Source organism: Chrysoperla carnea, chromosome X, assembly GCF_905475395.1.
Source record: "Chrysoperla carnea chromosome X, inChrCarn1.1, whole genome shotgun sequence".
Taxonomy (NCBI): domain Eukaryota; kingdom Metazoa; phylum Arthropoda; class Insecta; order Neuroptera; family Chrysopidae; genus Chrysoperla; species Chrysoperla carnea.
The window spans coordinates 23,682,939-23,707,116 of NC_058342.1; the positions used below are offsets into that span (position 1 = coordinate 23,682,939).

Genomic DNA, 24,178 nt, shown 5'->3' on the forward strand with positions numbered 1-24,178 from the left:
TGCTCCTTGTGCTGCTCATTCTATGAATTTAGTTGGAGTTCACGCAGTAGAATGCGCCCCAGAAGCTGCGTCATTCTTTCATACAGTACAAACTTTATACAACTTTTTTACTGCATCGACGCATTGCTGGGAAATCTTACAGTCTCATACTGAAAAAAGAATTGCGTTAAAAACTTTATCTGCAACCAGATGGTCAGCTCGTTATGAAGCGGTTCTTTTTTCTGCAATTAATTAGTTATTCTAATTCTTAAAAAATAAGATATCAAAACTTGCGGGTAAAATAAAAATATGTAAGTAAAAAACAAAACGATGTTATCTCAGTTCTCAGTTACAGAGAGAGGTTAATGCATATAAAATTCACTCGTTGTCTCAGTCATAGAGGTAGCTATGGCGATAAAATCGAAAGAACGAATTCCAGATACAAAGGTTTACATCGTCCCACTAACAAAGGTAATTCAGGTAATGTCAAAGTGTTGGGACCTCAGCATGAGTTCCAGTTATGGAGGTTTCTCACTTATCCAGGTCCCACTTAACCAAGTTCCACTGTACATAGTCCAAGAAATATATAGTTAAAAGTTACATAACGTTTTCGGTAATACATAAGAAAAAAGCGTAAAAATATACCTATATCTAACCTACTGATGATGATTATATAAGAGTAGAAATGGATGATAGATGACAGACGAGGACATTTGATGTGGGTGCTGTTTAAGTATGCGTACGAATTGTTTTTCAAAGGGAATAAAAATGCCGCCTTTGCATATAAAAGAGTAATAGCGAACCTTTGAAGGATGTACTTGATATGATAATTCATTGAACCATCTTTCATCATATCTGGATATCTCTCATAACTCATATCATAACTGATGACGTTGTGTAGGCAAAGCCACTCCAATTAGATTTTTATACATTTTTCTTTTGATTTATTTTCATTTTTTTTTTTTTTTTTTATGAAACATGAAAAATGTTTTTCCTTTTTGAAAAACATAAAAAAAAAAAAAAAACAAAAACATCAGTTTGAAAATGTAATTAAATTTTCAATACGTTCATTTTGTGATATAAGAAGTGAATATTTTTATAAACCTCCGTGTGTAGGTACAAACTACGAAATGGTATCAGACTTTTTTTAACGTTAATGTAGGCGCTGAGTGGGTTTCGTATGCATTTGCAGGTTCCAACAAGGAGTGTATTTCGATGTATATTGACACGCTGTTAATTTATTATACGTCCATAGCTTTTAAACTAATTTTATGGAACAATTGTGTACCATTTTCTTCTACATGAAAAAACAAATTCTTATTTCTTTTTTTTATTCGTCTTGATATGACCAATAAAACCGGAAATTTTTGTACTTTAAGGTACTCATTTTAAAGGTATGAATCTATATTTTAATGTTATGCACATACAAAGGTACGTTTTATGCAATAGCAACGAAGGTAGCACGATAGTAAGTATTTAGTTTTACCATTTTTCCGGCTCGCTATTTTTTTATATGTCAAAAGTTTAAGAATCTTTTTATTTTTGCAAATATCTGTTTTAAAACTTGAGTTATTGTATACTACTTCCGATTTGTGCAGCTTTAAATTATTTTTTAGCTAAGCAAATTATCAATCTGATATATACAGGATGTCTTTTTTAAGTTGACATATTGTGCTTGAAACTCAAAAAATGAATTTAACCGAAGAAAATGTTTTCGGTTTAATTAAAACCTGACTCTGATTCATAACTAACAAACATTAGATGAACACTTTAAATTAGAAAGTTGTTCTTTATAAATACGGAAACATTTTTTTATAAATCGAATAGTTTAGACAGTAGACAGTAGATAGCACAAATCTAACTTTTTTTGCGTTTGTTCATTTAATTTGAACTAAAATTGTATTTATAGAAAAACAAACCACTTTTATTGGATGTATTGGAAATTTTTTTTTCTAAGAGTGCCTAGATTTCGCAGTAGCACTTTTATACGGAATAACCATTACCTATAGATACGAAAACAAAAATTTTGGGTAAAACTTTTCAGTCCGTTGCCTAAATTGTACAGTTTGCTGAAAAATGTTTCAAACAAAAAATGTTACTTTTTTAATCAATAACAACTTTCTAATTTAAAGTGTTCATCCATCGATTACCAGTTATGGAGTAGAGTGAGCTTGAACACCTAGATCACGTTTAATGCCTGCGAAAGCATATCTATATCAACTTAAAAAAACAGCCTGTATATTATAATCGTAAAAATTTGGATAGATGGATGGATGTTTGTTACTCAATCACGCCAGAACGGCTGAACGGATCTGGGTGTAATTTGGGACAGAGATAGATTATAGACTGAAATAGCACATAGGCTTTTTATCCCGGTAAAATGTATGGTTCTCGTGGGATAGATTTTTAGTTTTAATTTTTCATAGGGCAAATCCCAGTGTAACATTTCTCAACATTTCAACCCTCCGTTCAACGGCAAGGGGTGCAAATAATTTTTGAGCATTAAATTCCAAAACTAGAAAGTAAAAGTTTTCAAAAAAGCTATTGAGGTTCCAAATTCGATAATTTTTCGCAGAGATGCAGCTGTCTTTTATTAATTTAATAATTTTATATAACTTTTTTTTTTAATTTTCTATGTAAACTTGAGAAATTTTGGCAATTTGTGTCGTTCTAAAATAGTTTAAAAAAACACTGAATGGTATACCTTTAGGGGCGTTTTATCAATAGTCGACTAGCGGCGGTGCTAGGGTTATAGGAATGATTAACACTGTTAGGAAGCGTTGAAAATTAAACGAATTTTCCGATTTTTAATTTTCGGAGTACAATCAAAATCGCATCTAGCGACATCGCATATAACAACGAAACAGTTACTACGATTAGTTCCAATGATTTTCTCCTTCAGAGTGTATTTTTTCTTCGTTTGAACTTGGCTTATCAAGGATAAATTATCTTTTATTAAGAAACGTCTCAATTTAAATAGAATAGAAATGGTTTTGGGAACGGGTGATATATTATACATCCACATAGAGGTGATGTGAGTGTATGGTTACAAATTTTTTTTTATGTCAAATATTCTTTGAAGATATGCAAATAGAAATTTTAAACGAGTATAATCACTTGAAATATTTCTTTTGATAATTTTTCGTATTTACATATTTTTAATAGTTAAAAGTTGTCTTGCCATCTATGTAAAATCAGTGGAAGTATTTTGGTTTGCGTCTTAACTAATATGAATAGAACACAATTGGTATTGGTTTTGTTCAGTTTATGATAAATAGATGGCTACTTTATTTAAACAAATAAAGATATTTAATTATTCTGCTTCTTCCAATCTGTGAAAGGATACGATTTTCGTGATTATTAGACCCAATAAACATAAATAAATAATTTTTTAAATTGGTTTTAATTTATTTCCATAAAAATACAATTTAGCATTTTTGCTACAAACAGTTTAATGGCAGTGAATGGAATTTCTACAAGCAATTCTTTTGAACATTTAACGTCTATATCTTCTGGAATTATGTGAATCTGTTGTAAAAATGACTGGATCTATATGATTATGAGGTAATTCGGGAATATAAGTTTCACGAATTACTTTGGATTTCTTTGGCCGTGGTGCTAACAAATGTGGGGCTACTAAAAGATATATTTCCTGGAAGAAAAAAAAATTTATTTCAATTATTTCATAATAAAAATTCTTTAGATTTTAAGATATCTGGGAATAAATTATAATTTTAATTTTTCTGTAATCTAAAAATGAAAAGTGACTTTATATAACCTGAATCCAAGTTGGTAAAGCTTTATTAAATGCACAATATTGCCAATAAGGTAGACCTTGATGAACTAACATCATTCGAAAATATTTCGTGAAATTTTCACATAATGGAAACCAGCCCATAATTTTATCCAATATCCATATCGTTGGCTCACTTTCGATTTTTTCATATATTAAATATATCTACGGAAACAAATTTGAGATTAGTATTGGCTTTAGTAATACAGTTAAATCACTTAATAACCACAATATAGAGGAGAGTTCCCTATTCTGTCCCGTTGGTTAATTCGTACCATGTAGTCTCCTGAAAAGTGATTGTTTCTACGCGATATGTGACGATCAATTCATAAACTAAATATTAAATCAGTAATCCAGACAAGAACATATATATTAAGGACGAAAACTAGACTACAGAGGGTAGCAGGAAAATAGACGCCTTTCTGGGCGAGCCCGTCGTTGCGTACTTTGTACTGCGCATCAGGTTGTATTAAGTTGATGTCTTTGTTGCAGTACAAAGTACGCAACGGGCGCTAATAGCTCGGCATAGGAGGTTTTTGAAATCAAATTAAATGTAAAAATAATGAAGGGTAGAGATAAGGAGAATCATCTTAAATAGGGGTTAAAGTAAAAATGTGTCCACCTTTTTGCTGCAGCAGCGCCACCAATTTTCTGATTCACGAGGACACTTTTTATATACAGAGATGTCAGATGGTCCTCAACCCTCCATGGTAAAAATAATAACAAAAATTAAATTTTTATAAATTAGAAATAAATTTTTTGCTCGGAAACATATAATCAAATAAAAATTATTATATTTAAAAAAAAAAATTTTCTTAAGCAAATCAGATTGATGCACTTTAGAGTTACAGGAAGTCCTAACAGAGGGTACCATTTCTGTTATCGTGGTTATTAAGAAAAAATATGCCAAAATTATACTGTATTTGTACGGAATATTTCAGAGTAAAAGGTAACATACTTTTGTATCATTTTTTACCGTATCTAATTCCAAAATTTTACTAAATTCACTTAATTTTGGCTGTTCCTCATTTTCTGGCGTAATAACTTCATTTAAAATATGTGTAGCACAAACTATTTCTGCTAATGGACGTACATAAATATGACCAATTTGTAATTCCTTATCTGAAAACCGGAAAAATATTAGCAAATTATGCCCCGAGCACACAAGGCCAGTAAATTTCATAAGAGAACAGCATACAGTGGAGTATTTATACATTTCCGAACAAAATATAATGAAGGAATTTTGCTCAAAATTGTTTCAATTTAGACTATTTAGATGCAAAAAAACCTTTTATTTTCCAATAATAACAAAACAATTTTTAAGTCATATTCATCTTCATCATATTCGTCTTCAAACCCAATTATTTCATTTTCTTCTATAATTTTTTAAGCTTCTAAGAAGCCACTTTTTTTCTTAACTATGGTCGTTTTTGTTTCCTCGTAAGGGGATTTTGGAATTATAAGTCACAAATGAAAACTGCTTGCTCGTTTTTTTTACTTTTGACTTTGAGCTATCTTATTCTTCATCTTTATCTTAGTCTTAAAAGGAAAGGCGCAAGTTCGTGCAAGATTTTTTTTCATAAACATGTCAAGAATACTAAAAATTTGCACTGCTACAAAAAATTTTACTGGGTAAAAAGGGGCACATAAACAAAAAGCTTTGGGTTTGATAAATTTAATGAAAAAAAATTGTCTTTTTTAACAGCAAGTATAAATCACAAATATTTAATTAAATTAATAGAAACATTAGCATTAAATACATATAAATAAAGCACAAACCTTCGTCTTTAATATAAAGAAAAATTCTTACTAAATTTCACTAGCAAACACAGTAAAGGTAAATTGAATGACACGGTAAATCGAGAGCAACAACAATAATACCGTGCATCCGTAAGAGCAGGTAGATTGCGGCTTACAAAACAGGCGGGGGCGAGGTTAAGGTAACTCAAAACTACAACAAAAAACAAATTTCAGTGCAAAACAAAAGAGGTCAGTTTTCTGACTTTTGTCCGGAAATTTGGTGTAAATACTTCACTGTGTAGCGCTGTAATCGATTCAGTCGTCCCCTCAACCTACTTTGCTCATAAAAAATACAATATTTTTATATTAAAGAACTAATTCATACCAGCATATTTGAAATTCCACGTTAGACTAAATCCATCAGTGGATAAATAAAATTTTCTCATATCATCTGGCAAAGCGACCCCATTTTTTTGCTCCCAATTTCCTAAAGTTAGTTTATCACATGGACTGTATCGATGTAATTTAATATCAGTTATTTGTTGGTGTTTACCTAAAATCAAATTTTTATATTAGGCTACCACAGTCGTCTGAAAATCGTGGTTCCTTCAAAATTGAAAAAATAAAATAAAAACTATAGTGTTTATAGGCAACTTGCTTTGTATATCTACTATAACTCATGTATGACTTGAATTATAAGTGAATAAAAATATGTGTTATTTAAAACTTACTTAATAATTTAGTTAAACCTAAAAGTAAATTCACGTAAAATGAATCCTCGGAAACTAAATCCACAACAAATGACATAATTTTTAGTAAAAAAATATGGGCTAACAAAAATATACCTTCTTATAAAATCAAAATGTTTAATCAATAAACATGTTTCTATAGCATTCATAAAGAGAAGTTTATACAAGTTTTGTAAACATAACAAACACATACTCAGAAAAAAAAACACATACTTTGAAAAAGGATATTTTTGAGAGAAAATATAAAGTTTGGGTCAAGCCAAAATAATTTTATAAATCTATTATTAGACAAAACATGTCTGATCCAAATAAAAGACGAATTTCAACTGAATACACGCTAATATCAAGTCCTGTGCTAACAAATTTAAAAAAACAACTCCAAAAAACAACATCGATAAATGTGTTACCCAAACCGTATGAAGTGAAACGAAAAAAACAACGGAGAAAAATACAATTGGATCCACAATTGTATGCTAAAGAACAATTACGTTTATTGGCATTTGAAACACCTGAAGGTCATTTGGATAAACGTACTGAAAAACGAATTAAGAAATTGATACCAACACCTTTATGTGAACAATTTCCACCATTGTTTTCTAATTTATTTCGAAGTATACAAGATGAATATGGTATGTATTTAACCCTTTTTTGAACTAACCCAGAAGTATTTTTTACTAACCCAAGCGAAAAATGAGCTGATGAAATATATTTTTTTTACAAGCTTTTATTTAGTTTCGCCTATCCCGTTGTCTGTCTGTTATCAAATTTTGCAAGTCAAATTTGATCCACTTCCCAGTTTCCGATTGAGCTGAAATTTTGCATGCAAATTTAGTTTGGATAGCAATGCATGGCATTCCATTGGCATTTTCCCATCGCTTCCACCATATTTGATATATATATATACCTATACATTTTTTTTAGTATAAAATTAAAAATTTTAATAAAAAATACTTTTTAAGGGACAAGCTTTTATTTTATAAAAAGTAGAAAATAATTTTATCTATGAGTCACTCATACCCGACTATTTGTAAAAGCTTGAGGCGCATAATATCAAGAATGAATAGAAAAATAATTAAGCATGTGGAGTAGATTAGGAGTTCCAATTCATTTTTGATATTTTAAATTGAGCGCCTCAAGCTTTTTCAAATAGTCGGGCAGGTGCGGATTAAAGGGGGGGAGGCACAGGGGTCATGAATGCATTTTATAATTGGCTTTTTAAATTAACCATAAATATACTAAATACACAATTCGGTTAAAAGTGATGAAAATGATTCTAAATTTGTTACTCGAGGATCTTTAGAGTCACGAATATCGACTCTTGGTGCCCAGGGTTCAAATTCGTTACTCGGGTGTTTTTGGGGTCACTGAATCGGGCACCAGGCACCTCGAAAATAAATTCTGTCACGATATTCGTTCTCAGCAGCCCCAAAAACCCCCGAAGTACGAGTTTGGACCGAATATATAACGAGTTTTCCGAAAACTCCAGGAGACGATGGCGATACCGTTTACCCTGGGCACCAGGTACCTTGGACATCAATTCTGACACGATATTCGTGTTCATCGATCTCAAAAACCCCCGAGGATCAATTTTGGAATCATTTTCATCACTTTTAATCGAACTGTGTATTTAGTATATTTACGGTTTAGTATATTTCGCGATCCTTTGGACCGCGAGGACATAGGTGGTGGCCCATGTCGCTCACGTTACTTTAATCTTCAGTTAATTAATTTATTTTTTACAGGTAAATTTATCAAAACAATCGCAGCTGAACAGAAAATCGTTACAGAAGCTCCACAAATCGTTCCAATTACTATAAACGATTATGGCATAAAATTTTCGAATGATGAATTAATCGAACGTAAAGCTTACTTAGAAAGGCGTTTATTTATCACAACGCTCTTAATGCGTTCGATTAATTACAAATCATGCACACAGTACTTAGAAACTTTAATCGAATTCGATAGTTATCGAGATAATAGTAAAAGTATTCAAATCGCTGTCCTTCGAGCACGAATTCGAGAAGATCTTGAAAATGGTAAATCACAAACAATTCATTTATTATGTAAACATACAAATTCATTAATCGAATCTAAAAAATTACCAAAATTTGTCGACATCGATTTAATGTATGTATATTCATCATGCGTAAAACACTTTCTAAGTTTAAAAATTATGGAATCACTTTATCGGACTGTAGAAAATTTTATCCATGTTTTACATAAGCCGGAGAAAGTTCCATTGTTAAAATTTCAATTACAAGTAACCAATGAACTCGAATTAATACCGAATTGTGGACAAGTTTTAAAATTTTATCACAGTTTAATCGAAATATTCGGAATCCATGAAATGGAATCAAATCAATTGGGACGTTTAAAAATTGAAATACCTATGTATTTATCAGAATGGGCTCACCAGGAAATTGATATCTCAATTGAGAATTTAGTAAAACCCTTACAAGATCATATTGTTAATCTCGATGCGACCTATTCTCAATTTTGGAACGATGAATATATCAACGATTTAAAGAATTACTACAAAAATCATACTTTCGAACAATGTAGCGAAAAATTTCTAGAGTTGCAAACTTTTAAAACAAAAGTGACCCAATTATTCCCGTACGAATATTTTCAAATTGGAATTTTGGAGCAAACCAGCTTTATTGAGACAATTCAGCGAAAACTGAGTATATGTATTGAGAATGTTTTAAATTCACTAGTTTTGAATAACTTCGAAACAAATCAAAATATTTGTAAGGAGTTTAAAACAATTGCACAGAAAGCATCGAAAATTTCTGACAATACCGAAGATTTAATGAACATGAATAAATTTATGTTGCACGTAAAAAATGAACGTATTCATGAATTACGAAAAAATGTTGAAAATTCGATGCTACAAGCTACCGAACTACTTTCGATGACAACAATTAATCCCGAACATATTGCGTTAAACTCGAAGACAATTGTTTGGACACGTCGAATTGATAAAATCTTGGAAAAGAATACGGTAATGTTTGAACAGCGTAAAAACGAATTAGAAGAAGAAATGCAGAAACAGATTGATGAGCTAACGCGAGATGTGCAACATTTTGCGAATAACTTACAAATTTTAGATGATATGTCCGATTGTACAAAAACGGGAACGTATGTGAATCATTTAAAAAAAATGCGAGCAACTATTGAGATATTTGATAAGAAACAGAAATGGATTAATCATGAGGAAGTTTTATTTAAATTTCCACCATCCACATTTACCGATTTGGAAGATTGTAAGGATATTATATATACATTCACGGATCTAATAATGCAATGTCATAGTTGGTTACGGACGTATTCCGTGTTTATGAATGGACCTTGGGAGAATTTATCCTATGAATATGTGCTGACTTCCGTGGAAAAGTATAAAGAAACTTTCATGAAGTATCAAAAACAGTATAACACGAAAATTCGACAACAAATTACTGATAATGTTGCACGACGATTTAAAGGTAAATTTTTTATTTTGTCTTTTAATCGTGTGGACGATTGACATTCTTGGTATGGATTTTAACAAGGCCAGAAATTTGGGAAGCACTCGCGTAAATCGTTCGGAAATCTTTAGTCGAGTTATGAGAGATTTGCACACGCGTTCTGCACATGCGTCAAATATTTCACGCGTTAAATATTCTTTATCAAATGATACTAAGTTTAGTTCCAAGTTTGTAACGCTTAAAAATATTGATACTACGAAATTTTGGTATAGTTCATAAAATCACCTAAAGAGTCCATTTCCGGTTATCTGTCTGTCCGTCTGTTAGCACGATAAGTCGATAACTCAAAAACGAAAAGAGATACCAACTTTTACAGCGTGGTCAGGACGTGAAAGTGAGACTAGGTTCGTAAATAATCCTAGTCAACAACAAAGGTCAATTAGGCCTTGGATCCGTAGGACCCATATTGTAAACCGTTAGAGATAGAACAAAAGTTTAAATGTAAAAAATGTTTTTATAATAAAATAAACAACTTTTGTTTGAAACATTTTTTCATAAACATCACTGTTTATTCGTGATGGCGCAAATTAGGACAAAATTTTTGTGTCCATTTACTCCAAAACTTTAAGGATAGGGAGTTGAAAATTTGCAGGGAACTTCAGCTAGTGATCTTGTGAAATATTCTTGAAAAATGAAAAACAAATTCAAGAAAATACTTTCGAAAATTTTCAAAGTGTTGGTTTTAAAACTCTTCTGGTTTTTAAGCACTGATATTCAATACATTCTATACAGGGCATTACAACAATTAACTCAGTCAATTGTTTGTTTTCACTTATTTTATGTAAGTACAGACTTCAGCATTACCCTCAAGCATCATTTTTTCTAATAAAATTTCTTCTTCAATTTCTTCAAGCATTAAAAGACATAATAGAATATCGCAGGCACTCATTTTACTTCAATTTAGTTAACTTCACTTTGAAGGACTGAACACAGCTGACGCTTCAGAAGAAACAATCAAATACGCGTTAGACGCTCAGCGTCAGACGCTCAGCGACAGACGCTCAGCGTCAGACGCTCAGCGCCAGACGCTCAACGTCAGACGCTTGCTTCAGCCACAGCATAGAAATCATAACTTTATTGTGTTTTTAATTTGCTTGTTCAGAATCACTGGGTTAGTTCCCCATTCTTTTCCCTTTTCTTGAAGTCTCTCAATTTATTTCGCCGCACTTACTTGAAGACATTGTTCGAATTTGATTCTTTTAGGTATGGTTGACGATCCAGACTTTCATAATCATCCAGCACCGTTGAAACTATGTACAACAGCCTTAAAATATTTGACCGATTTTGAACCAAACATTGAAAAAATTCGAATCCTGTGTAATCCAGCCTTGTTACAACGTCATTGGGATGAAATGAGTGTGGTAATTGAGCGTGATATTACACCGAACGCTGGCACAACATTAGATAAAGTGATTAAAGAAAATTTACAACCATATTTAGAACAATTTGATATAATCAGTGTGGCAGCAATGAAAGAATTAAAATTACAAGAGAATTTACATATTATGAAAGAACAATGGGAAACAATTGCTTTTGAAACGCAACAATGGAAGCAAAGTGAATTAATGATTTTATATAATTTGGATAAAATTTATACGATTTTAGATGATCATATTATTCAAACGTTAACAATGCGTGGATCAGTGTTTGTGAAGCCTGTTGAAAATGAGGTACATTTACTTAGTAGAAAATTTATTTAGGGATGGTCAAGGGCGTCGCTTGCCGATGGCAAAGAGGGGGTAGGTTGCTTTATGGAGAATGGGACAAGTATGAATTGTAAGTACAAGTAAAAACATAGGAGATAAAACGCGAAAATTTATTTTAAATTTTAAAATTAGACCTATTTTATCATTCATTTACCTGAAAACAGTCGTTGATCTAAAGTTAAATTTTGGGGGGTCACAGACAGTGGAATCCGGATTTTTACTGGTGAGAACCGTGACCTTTTTTTGTGTTTTCGTATGAGGGTCTTACGAAAGACGATTAAATTTATTTTTGTACTATTCTTTTATCCTCCCTTTCATCGTATAGGCGCCCTTTTCCTAAAAACTTGTTGTCAAAAATGATTTTATTTAGTTTTTGTACCCTATATATGAAATATATCGGAGTATATTAAGTTTAATCCCAAGTTTGTAACGCTTAGAAATATTGATGCTACAGACAAAATTTCGATATAGGTATTCATAAAATTACACTAATTAGTCCATTTCCGTTTGTCTGCCCGTTAACACGATAACTCATTAACGAAAAGAGGCAACATGGGTACATTGGGTCTTGTATACCGCAACAGGAAGAACAAGAGTTTAAATGTAAATTTATTTCATTTAAAAGAGTAAAAAACTTTTGTTTGAAACATTTTTTCATAAATAACTTTGTTTTCCCGTGAGAGTCCAAATTATGGCGAAAATTTAGTTCCCTTTTTCTCAAAACCTATAAAAGAAGAAAAGATAGTTAGTTGAAAATTTGTTGGTAGTATTCATTCAAATTTCATACTCTCCGATAACTGAAATTTTTAATTCAGTAGAATTTTAGTTTTTTAAAATGGGTGCTTTGAAACATTTTTGTGAATCTCTAGAGGGGGCAGCTGCCTCTACCTACCCTTCCTTGGCGACGACCATGAGGACGGATAATTAACATTTTCTTTAGTTTTGAACCCGAGGACTCTGTGCGAAAAGAGGGTACCTTCCTACATTTTTTCCTCAATAACTCCCTACGGCCAATTAATTTTAAAAAATTTTACTAGCAGTTTGGCTGTGTATATCTTAAAACGATGCCAATTTCTTGTTTTTAATATTTCAGGTACGAATATGGTATGAAACATTACTTGAAATCCGTGCAAATATAGAGATTTGGTATCGATTACAAAATAACTGGTTACATTTAATACCAGTCTTAACCTGTGATTATATTTCATGTGAGTTACCAGATGAAACTGAATGGTTTCAAACAGTTGATGGTCAACTTCGAATGTTTCTTGAAACTGTTAAAAACACACAAAACGTTGCTAAAATCACCACCAATATCGAGCTAAATCGGCAACTCCTCGAAATTAATATCCTCTTAGATAAAATCAACAATGGAATTAACACTTTTATCGACGAAAAACGATTATATTTTTCACGATTTTTCTTCTTGTCGAACAATGAAATCTTACGAATTTTATCTTACTCGAAATGTATTACGAAATTAATACCATTTGTACGAAAATGTTTCGAAAATGTTCACTCCATGAAAATAACCGACAATGTTATTGAATCCATTTCAAGTGAATTCGAAACGATTCAACTAAAAACGCCCATAGTGCGAAAGGATTTCAGTGTATGGACTCTATTTCGACAAATCGAAGATGAAATTTGTGAAACTATAAAGCAATATATTTATAAGGCGAGTCAGGATCATTATTTTATGTCACGCTTAAAATGGTTTCAAAAATGGCCACAACAAGTGATTTTAATTGTATCGAAATTTAATTGGACCAAAGAATGTGAGACATGTTTAACAAAGACCCCAAAAAATTTAATTACCTACAAAAACGATTTGGGGCAACAATTAAACGAGCTTACTCAAATGTTGCATTCGAACGATTTAACTTTTCAATTAAAATTAAAACTTGTTGAATTATATGCACAAAAATTACATAATCAATCGATTATCGATTATTTAATTGAGAATGAAATCGATTGTATTAGTTCGTTTTATTGGATGATACAGTTCCGGTATTATTGGGATCAAAAAGACGTCCATGTGCGATTACTTCAAATCGATAGATGTTACCAATATGAGTATTTAGGAGTAAAACCGCGTTTAGTACAAACTCCAAACACTGAGCGCTGTTATCGTACATTTATGGCGGCATTTCAATTTCAATTATATGGCTGTTTAGAAAGTGCTGAAATATCGGGTAAAACTGAAACATTTCACGATTTATCGAAGATTTTTGCTGTACAGTATAAAATCTACAATTGTCGTGCTAACTTGGAATATGACGCAGTTATACGTTTTATTAAGGGTACCGTTTCTTCAGGGGCCTGGTTTTGTTTTGATGATTTTAATTACACGGAACTTGGAGTCCTTTCAGTTTTAGCACAATTTTTAAAGAATATTTCGCAAGCAATTCGATTAAATACGGAGACAGTCAATATTCACGATAAATCTTTAAAGATGAAGCATTCATGTTTCATTGGTGTGACACTCGCTTGGGATTATCCAAGGAATATACCCGATAATTTACGATTGATGTTTCGTAACTTTTATATTTGCGAACCAGATAAAAAAATTGTTTGCGAAACGCTGTTAGCTTCCTACGGTTTTACCAACTATCAAAATTTATCGAGGAAACTACTATTATTATACGATTATTGCGCAGAAATGTTTCATGCAAAGTTGTATGATTTTCAAATACGTAGTTTAAAAGCGATACTAGTGACATCTGGTAGATGGAAAATTGAACATAACTTTAATGGAAATGAATATCAGATCATTTTAACAGAAATTATTAAGCGAAATATACCGCAATTGAATTTAAGTGACATTCCAAGATTTGAAAATTTGTTAAAAGAAATTTTTCCAAATTTGGAACTAAATTACACCAGTGAAGAAGATCGCACGTTGATTGAATCCATTGAAAAAATTTGTATCGAAAAGCAAATCACTCTAACACAAGATATTTTACGAAAATTTGTCCAATTATATTGGCTCATCGAAAATAATCATGGAATTTTACTTACAGGTGATGCATTTTCTGCAAAAAGTGTTTCGCTAGATGTAATTCGAACTTTACGTAGTGAACAAACCAAAAATGAAATTAAATCAACACTATTATATCCAAAAAATTTGGAATTGAATCAAATTTTTGGTAAAGTTAACGAACATCCAGCGGTTATTATTGAAGGAATATGTGCGCAAATTTATAATCGTAAACAAACAAAAAATCAAGTTAACGAAGAATGGATTATATATGACGGTCCAATTGAAAATATTTGGTTTAATTTCTTATATCCGGCATTAGATAGTTGTGGTCAAATTTGTTTACAATGCGCAGAAACAATATTGAAAACTGATCGATTAATAAATATATTTGAGACATCAAATATTGAGAATTTGTCACCGAATATTATATCACGTTGCGGGATCATTTGCTTCGATACGGTACAATGGAAAATTATTTTCGAGTCTTGGATAAAACAGGTGAATCCACTTTGGGGTTCCAAATATGTTGAATCGATTACCGATATGGTTAATTGGATTATTCCACCATGTTTGGAATTTATTCGAGCTCAAAAAGGTTTGTTATGGATTTTTATGAATACTAACGTGGAAGCAGAAGTCGATAAAGTCTCCCCTCATGAAGCTTTACAATAAAAATTATTTTGAATTCGTTCAGAATTACTTAAAGCTATGCGAAGACCCCCCGGCCATAAAAACCTTGAATAAAACATTTTAAATATAAAAAATAAACAACTTTTGTTTGAAACATTTTTTCATAAAGATCACTGTGTACCCGTGAAGGCGCAAATTAGGGCAAAATTTTGGAGTAAATTTTCTCCAAAACTGTAAAAGATAGGGAGTTGAAAATTTTCAGGTAGCTTCAACTAGTTAAAATTGATGGTTAAATGAGTCTAATTTTAAAATAAAAACAAATTTTACGTTTTTTGTCCTATATTTTTACTTGAACATACCTAGAATTCATAATTTTCTTATTCTCCATAAACCAACTTGCCCCCCCTTTGCCATCGGTGCAAAACATTTAATTTTTTCTTTTCCTTTCAGGTTTTCATTTATATTTAAGTGATACAAATTTAATTCGTTCGACCTTAATACTAATGGAAATGATTCTAAACGACGCATGTAACGAAAATATGGAAGACATTAAACACGTTTACAGTTGGATTCAAGCCACATTCTATGGATCATTGATCTTAAACATTTCAATACTTTTAGAATCTAGTTTTCATGAAAAATACGACGAATTTTATCGAAATTTATGGCGAAATCAAAATAAAAACTATCCACAACCGTCTTCGCTAGATCGTCTCGATTTTTCGTTACCCTCAGAAGGTTTATCTATCGATTATTTTTATATATTCAAGGTAAAAGGTGTTTGGAAATATTGGCCAGACATAATAAAATCACCCAAAATTGAAGAGATTAATTTAAGCGAACAAATAGTTCCTACATTAAATTCAGCGCGCCAAATGTATTTACTTGAAATGCATATTCGGCATAAAAATAAATTTTTATTAATTAGTGACACGGGTTGTGGAAAAACTCGATATGTGAAAGATTTACTAACAAATAAATTACCAAAAAATGATTTTGAGAAAACTTACATACATTTAACGCGAAAAATGTCAAGTCATGATGCAATTGATTTATTTTTATCGAAATTCGAAAAGTTAACTAGCAGTAAATATGGTGCATCCCCAGGAAAAACTCGTGTCGCTTTTGTCGATGATATACATTTATCCATCCGTGATGAGTCTGCAAGTCAAGCACCGATTGAATTAATCCGCCAATATTTCGACCATCAGTTTTGGTACAGCGAAAAAGAAAATCGAAAAATTACAATCCAAAATGTTTTATTTATCGGTGCAATTGGATTTATTGGGGGACAATTACCAAATATTTGTCAGCGATTTTTACATCATTTTACACCATACATTCTACCAATGATCGAAAATGATAGTTTAGAGAAAATTTTCAGTTGCATTTTGTTCCATAACATGAAAGACAACGGTTTCCCCACGGATATTGTTGCGATTATTATGAATATTATCCAAGTTACGAATATAGTTTATACAAAAATTCGTACCGAATTAAAAGCTACCCCGAACACAAGTACCTACATGTTTAATTTATACGATTTTGAAAAATTAATCCGCGGATATTCACTGTTTCGTAAATCATCGATGACCAGTAAAAAAATGTTACCACGTTTATGGGTTCATGAAATGTTACGAGTTTTCTCAGATCGATTAGCAACCGATCACAAGGAATGGCTTCGAGAACAATTAATCGAACCGCTTCAGGAATATTTTAAGGATGATTTTCAAACGATCTATGAAAGTTCTGATCACGAAATTATCAACACGGTTTGTTATAGTGAAATTCTACGTGATCCTAGATGTTACAAAGAAACATCTATTTCAGATTTCGAAAAAGTTCTTATAACTCAATTAGAGAACTTTAACTTAAAAAACAATCAGAAATTAGATTTAACAGTACAAAATTACACCGCTCAACATTTTGTGCGCATATGTCGCATTTTAAGTCATGCGGGGGGGAGTGCGTTGTTAATTGGACAAAGTGGTTCGGGACGCGAATCGTTAATACGATTAGCGGCGAGTGTATTTGAATACAACCTCTATGTTCCCGATGTCAAACCGAATTATAACTTTGACGATTGGAGGCAGAATATCAAGCAAGTATTATTACAAGTTGGAGGATTGGGAAAGAAAACAATTTTCCTAATCAAAGAGCATCACTTAAAGGATGATAATTACTTATACGATATTCATAGTTTGCTTACCTTAGGGGAAGTGCAAAATATGTACACGATTGAAGAGTTACAGAAAATTTTGGAAACAACTCGCGTTGCCGCTCAAAAAGGGAATCGATCCTTGGATGTCAGTGTTACAGATATAATGGACTTTTATGTAACACGATGTCGAGAAAATTTACATATTTTTATATGTTTATCTCCGAAATCGAAAAAGTTGCGAGACTATCTTCAATCATGTCCAGCATTGTTGAAGACATGTACGATTAATTACTTTGATGAATGGCCGCCATTTATGTATCAAAATATTGCTGAGAATATGGTTAGTTCACTAAATTTAACAACCGAATTAAAATCACCGTTACCGAATGCGTTTCGGATCTTTGATAGCACGATGCGAAAATTATCGAATGAGATAAGTATACGGACAAATATACGGAACAATATCACATCTGGAGCGTATATGGACTTTTTAAAGTGCTACAAAACGCTCATGAATAAGAAGCAAAAGGAAATTATGGACGCCCGGCAAAAATATCAAATGGGGTTGGATAAATTATCATTTGCAACCGAGCAAGTTGTGCTCCTACAAAACGAATTAGCGACCTTGAAACCACAGCTAATACAAATGGGGGAACGAGCTGCAGAAATGGGTAAGGTGATCGAGCAAGAAACTATTGCTGTAGAGAAAGCAAGTCAACTTGTGCGTGAAGAAGAAAAAATAGCAAATGTACAAGCGGCCGCTGCACAGAGTTTAAAAAGTGAGTGCGAAGCTGATTTAGCACTAGCTATTCCTATCTTAGAAGATGCTATAAATGCGTTGAATACGCTTAAACCAACTGATATTACGCTGGTTAAATCCATGAAAAATCCACCGGATACAATTAAATTAGTTATGGCAGCGGTATGTGTGATTAAAGAAATTAAACCAGATCGATTACCCGACGCGGCTACTGGTAAAAAAATTATCGATTATTGGGGTCCCAGTAAGCGTATTCTAGGAGAAATGAACTTCTTACAACAGCTTAAAGAATTCGATAAAGATAATATTCCGCCAACTGTTATGGTAAAAATTCGTAAGGAATATTTACCAAATAAGGATTTCCAGCCTCATATTGTTGCGAAGGCATCTAGTGCTGCCGAAGGATTATGTAAATGGGTAATCGCCATGGATTTATATGACAAAGTTGCAAAAGAGGTTGCTCCCAAAAAGGCAAAGTTAATGATCGCTGAAAATAAGTATGCAAATACGTTAAGTATTTTAAATGAGAAACGTCGAAAGTTTTCTGAATTAAAAGAACGTTTGGAGGCATTAAATCGACAATTAGCCGAAGCGAATCGAGATATGAAACGTGTGCAAGACGAAGTCGATATATGTACCAAAAAATACCAATGTGCACAAAAATTGGTAAACAGTTTGGAATCAGAAAAATCATATTGGACGTCCACTGTTGACGCACTTAAAAAAGCATACGATTATTTAATCGGCGATTTATTATTTTCATCGTGTATAATCGCATATATGGGCCCGTTCTCATGGAAAAATCGTGAAATGATTTTTATTCATTTACGAGATCATTTAATCGAATTAAAGATCGAATTTTCGGATAATTTTAATTTTGCCCGTTTACTAAAAGATAAAAGTTCGAAGGAGGTTGTTTCGTATAAAATTCGTAATATTACCACCGATAATAAAACAATTATTCATAATACGAATCGTCGATGTTTGTTAATCGATCCCCAACTACAAATGTATCATTGGATCCAAACGGTTGAGACAAATTTGGAAATTGTGAAAATCACTGATCAGAATATAATGGAAACTTTAACGCAAAACCTGAAAATTGGACGGCCTATGTTAATATCAAATTTAAAATTAAACGTTGATGTTGCGTTGATGCCATACTTATGTCAAAATTTTTACGAGCGTGACAATCAAACGTATTTAAACGTGAACGCAACCGAAATTCCTTTTAATCCAGACTTTCGATTATATTTAACCACAACTTTACCGAATCCCCAATACAGTGAACATATCTCACATTACGTGAATATTATTTACTGTCCGATTACGAAATTTTCTTTAACGGATCAACTTCTTAACATTTTGGTAGCCAAGGAAAATAACGATTTATATGTAAAACATAAAAATACGATCCAGGAGACGTTAAATTTTAAAATAAAATTAAAAAATATTCGATATAACATTTTAAAAACTTTAAGCGAATCAAAAACGAATATTTTAGATGATGAGTATGCGATTGATACTTTGGATCGATCAAAAATTGAACTTAAAATCACTCAACAAGATCAGATTACAACCGATAATGAGTTGAATAACATTGAAATTATTTTACAAGAATATAAACCGGTTTCGGTCCACGGTGCAACCGTTTACAAGTGTTTACTATCGTTATATAATCTCAATTATATGTATCAATATTCATTGAGATGGTACATGAACTTATTTGAGACATCAATCTCAAAAGCACCAAAATCGAAATTATTACCAAAACGGATTGAGAATTTAATTGAAAATTTTGCGAAAACTGTTTTTAATAATATTTCCCGATCATTATTCTCAAAAGATGCACTTTTATTCTCATTTCTTCTTTATTTGAGTACGATGAGCTTACAGAAAAAAATTGAACCTGAGCTTATTTCGATTTTTATTAAAAATCAAATTAAACGAATTGAGTTCACGATTGAAAAACCTCCATGGTTGGATTCCGAAGAGAAATGGAGGAATATCGTTTATTTATCCCAACTCAAACAATTTGCAGGTCTTGAGGAATCTTTTTTGAAGGATAAAGAATGGGAGAAGTTTGTAACTAAACGCTTATTTTTACAATTTCCTTCTGAATGGGATCAAAAATTAAAATTATTTGAGAAATTAATTCTCATTAAAGTTTTACTGCCGGAATGTACGTTAAATTATTTAAAAATCGTTGTATCCGAAGAATTAGGGAATAATTTTGTAATTCCCCCGTTATATAACATTGAGCGAACGTATCAAAGTTCGTATAACACTAAAATTATAGTTATTTTGACGACTCCGGATGTTGATCCTGTGATATCCGTACAAAAATTCGCGTTAAAAATGGGATTAACAACGAATTTCGAAACAATATGTTTTGGTACGCCCGATCAAACAGAAATCGCTGAAAATTTAATAAAAACCTTACAAAAATATGAATATTGGATATGTATACAAAATTGTCATTTAGCACCAGAATGGATGCCAAAATTAGAAATGTTATGTGAGAATTTTAAACCAAATCCAAATTTTCGTTTATGGTTAATCACCGATATGACCGAACATTTTCCGACGTATATTTTACAAAATTGTACGAAAGTCACGATTGATACACAGGATGGCTTTAAGGAGACGTTAATCGCAGGCTATAATTCCGATTTAATTGGGAATACGGATTATTACAATCAATGTCCAGGATATGATAAAATGTTTCGACGGGCGATTTATAGTTTATGTTATTTTCATGCAATGGTTAAGGAACGTCAAAGATATGGACAACTAGCCTGGACTTATCCAGTCAAATTCAATAATTTCGATTTGAATATCTCGTTACGACAATTATCCGTTTATATTCGAATGGAACATCGGATTCCGTTTTTATTAATGAATTACCTTATTAGTAACTGTAATTATGGAGGTAAAACCGTTAATTTTTGGGATCAAAGATGTTTAACCCAATTACTCAACCAAGTTTTTAATGTTGATATAATCAAATACGATCTATGTTCATTTTACGATAATCAAATCGAGTATCGAGTTCCAAGAAAACTAGAACATTTTGATGTAATTAACCATATAAATAATATTCCAAAAATCCAACCGCCTGAAATTTATTGGCTCAACCAAAACGATGAGACTGTGAAAAACTTAAAAGAATTAAACTCCTTTATCCATAATATTTATTTAGTTAAAAACTATCAAAATCAATCCAGAAGTTTGAATAATAAAATCAATGAAACGATTAGCGAAACTATAAATTCAATACCCAAGTTGGATCAAGTAATTGCGATTAAATCCAAATTTTATAATAAATTAACAAATGATAGCTTTAGTGATTTAGTTTATGGCGAAATGTTGTACTTCGAAATGTTACTAGAGATTATGATCAAAGATTTGCATAACCTAAAAAGAGCGTTAAATGGATCGATTACGTTAACGGATGAATTAAACGTAATTTTTGAACGATTTCAAATGAATTATGTTCCAATAATTTGGCTAAACATTGCAATGAATTCCAAACATACATATCTCGGTGATTTTATCCAGAATGTGAAGCGACGTTTTGATTATTTTTGGCAATGGTATGAAAACGAAACTATACCGAAAATATTCGATTTAACAATTTTCTTTTTGCCAAAAAAACTGTTGTACACAATTATATTTGAATATGCTCTGAAAAGCTGTTTACCAATTGAACAAATATCGTTAGATTTTCGAATGGATGTCGATAATACCGATAGCTATTATTCTATTTCGGGATTGTATATAATTGGAGCATGTTGGAATTGGGATACAAAATCTTTGGATTATGTAAAATCGGGTAATATTTACACAGAGATGCCAAATATTAGTGTGGTACCGATTCAAGGTTCACCAATTGAAAATAATGAGATTTTTATATGTCCATTGTTTAAAACAATTTCCAAAAAATATGATAAATATTTAAATTTTATTTGGGAAATACCATTACGAACGATTTATTCGCCGGTTGTTTGGATGAAACGTGATGTATTTTTAGTTTGTCATCCATGAATAAGGAAGTATTTTTACAAATATCTCCAGAGTCTCGTTCCAAAATAATATAGCTTCTTGTACAGGATTTTAGGCGATATTCCTAACACGATTTTTGAAGTTACATTTGTTTAAGCGCGTTATGAAAAAACGATTAGAGTGAATATACTTTGTCCACATGAAATTTAGTTCTTGTCTCACCACTGGAAGATTTTTTTTAAAATCTCTCAAGGAATCTTAATATTTTAAAGGGGTTGGCGAAGGATTATTCGTAATAATTTTTCATCTTTTCGAGTTTAAAATTTCACATAAAATAAAAATTTTACGAACCCTGCAGTACAAATGAAATACTGTTTTTTTTACTTGGCAGCATTTCGTCATAACTGAAGTGATCATCTATTATTCCTAAATCAGTAGAACCAGTAGTTGTGTTCGATATGTATCGTCAAATTGTCGAACTGTCGTTATCTGAAGCCAAAGCATGAGCAATATATGAAAAATGCCCACGGCGTTTTGAAAAAATGAGTTAATTTTGATGATGCGCGCGCACGGGGTGACGCGAAAACTACATGTTGAAGTTAGTTACAATTTTTTAACACCATGAAGTTAGTTGATACACAAAATGTTACCCACAATAGACAAACATTTATTTGTATTATTTTATTGTAATTAAAATCTTTTATTATTTTATTCTAAATAATTATTCGGATGCAATTAAAAACTATTTTTAATTACATCAGAAAGGTATAACTCTCACGAGCGTACACACGTTTTTTTTAAGGACAGGGCTTGAACAAATTCATTATTTATCCGATACTTACCTTCACAAATAATATATTTGACATTTTTTTAAAGTTTGTAAATAAAGTTTGAATAAAAAATTTTTAAAATGGCTTTTTATTTCAAAATGTGTATCACCCAAAAATATTTTTCAAAAATTACAGAATACTTTAATAGCTACATTCTACAATGAATTTTACGGTTTGTATAGGACCTAGACTGCCACCTCGTTCCGGGAAATTGGGGGATAGTGAAATTAATCTAATTATACTAAAATGTTATGTATCGGAAGTGACAAATAAAAACATTCCGATTAACAAAAATGACGAAATATTCCGTAGATGAACCTTAAGGGTATTCCATTTTTGATGATATTTTTTAAGATTTTTGTAAAAAAGGCGGTTTTTTGGGGAAACTATTGATTTTCGCTGATAACATTACAAGGAGACGAAAATCGACCCTTTAGATGCAAGTCTCGACTGTGTATCTTTATCCGTTCTCTAGTTATAAGCAATTGAAGTTTTGAAATTCACAAATTTTTTTCTTGGGAAAGGTGGGGGATTTTATAATAGTATGAAAAGATAGCACTTTTTATGAACTACTTATGATATTTTTTCGAATTTGTATTGGTAATAGAAACGGCTTTATCCCTGATTGTTTATGAAAATTGATGGATCGCCGCTGACAATTGAGGGGGTTAGCGACCAAAATGAACCCCGTCAGGTCGAAGTATGACTAAACCCGTGTTCCATCGAGTAAATCCAGCGCTGGTAGGTGTTAAACCTTGGAAATTATTAAAAGAAAAACACAAAAATTGTAACAACTTATCTTTATTATTATTTTATATTGTTGTACAAGTTTTTTCTTTTGTTTAAATTAGTACATTATTAATTAATTTAAATAGATTTCATCTATAATTAAAACTTGTGTAAAGAGACCTTTTCATCGACTGTCTTTTGTTTCGTGCAGTTATCAAAAAACTAGATGATGTTTTCGAGTGAAGAAAACACAACTTTTCCTCGAAAACATCTGTATCAAATACTTTATATCTTTGTCAAACAGCGCTAAACAAATATAGAAAGTATGTGGCGCATCTCTTCATTTAAATTGTTGTTCGACATGTTGTCCGAAACAAAAAAAAGTATCTTTTTTATTAATGAAAAGATCTACAGCATTAATACATTCTTCATAAAAATGTTTCAACACTATCGACTTTTTAGTATTACTTTCGCAAATTTGATCACATTAAATAAAAAAAACAAATTTTCTTTATTATTGAGGAATAAACACTTAAAATTTGTGTTTTTAACACAAGTTCTCTCTTTTCTCTTAAGATTACAAATA

General features: G+C 31.5%; 2 protein-coding genes across 2 annotated transcripts; one reads left to right on the forward strand and one right to left on the reverse strand.

Moving 5' to 3' along the window:
• Positions 1-3,443: 3,443 nt before the first annotated feature.
• Positions 3,444-6,370, reverse strand: LOC123302524 (tubulin polyglutamylase complex subunit 2). The gene is made up of 5 exons (XM_044885495.1): positions 6,244-6,370; positions 5,898-6,065; positions 4,731-4,894; positions 3,758-3,937; positions 3,444-3,631 (listed from the first exon to the last, which is right to left on the reverse strand). Exons 1-5 carry the CDS (start codon positions 6,317-6,319, stop codon positions 3,476-3,478), a joined length of 744 nt encoding a protein of 247 aa, XP_044741430.1. The 5' UTR covers positions 6,320-6,370; the 3' UTR covers positions 3,444-3,475.
• A 186-nt stretch (positions 6,371-6,556) lies between these two features.
• On the forward strand, positions 6,557-22,539 carry LOC123303018 (dynein axonemal heavy chain 7-like). Its single transcript, XM_044886111.1, has 11 exons — positions 6,557-6,890; positions 8,004-9,746; positions 10,992-11,458; positions 12,588-14,568; positions 14,650-15,072; positions 15,558-15,664; positions 15,878-19,313; positions 19,533-19,907; positions 20,070-20,423; positions 20,514-21,911; positions 22,472-22,539. The coding sequence occupies exons 1-11, from the start codon at positions 6,557-6,559 to the stop codon at positions 22,537-22,539; spliced, it is 10,686 nt and encodes a 3,561-aa protein (XP_044742046.1).
• Positions 22,540-24,178: the final 1,639 nt, after the last annotated feature.

Coding starts and splice junctions, on each gene's coding strand:
- LOC123302524 (XM_044885495.1), bottom strand. CDS start 6,319: ATGTCATTTGTTGTGGATTTAGTTTCCGAGGATTCATTTTACGTGAAT. Junction 4,895..5,897: donor GTGGAATTTCAAATATGCTG/GTATGAATTAGT, acceptor TCCGGTTTTCAG/ATAAGGAATTACAAATTGGT. Junction 3,938..4,730: donor CGGTAAAAAATGATACAAAA/GTATGTTACCTT, acceptor TTGTTTCCGTAG/ATATATTTAATATATGAAAA.
- LOC123303018 (XM_044886111.1), top strand. CDS start 6,557: ATGTCTGATCCAAATAAAAGACGAATTTCAACTGAATACACGCTAATA. Junction 9,747..10,991: donor TGTTGCACGACGATTTAAAG/GTAAATTTTTTA, acceptor TGATTCTTTTAG/GTATGGTTGACGATCCAGAC. Junction 19,314..19,532: donor TTTACCGAATCCCCAATACA/GTGAACATATCT, acceptor CGAATATTTTAG/ATGATGAGTATGCGATTGAT.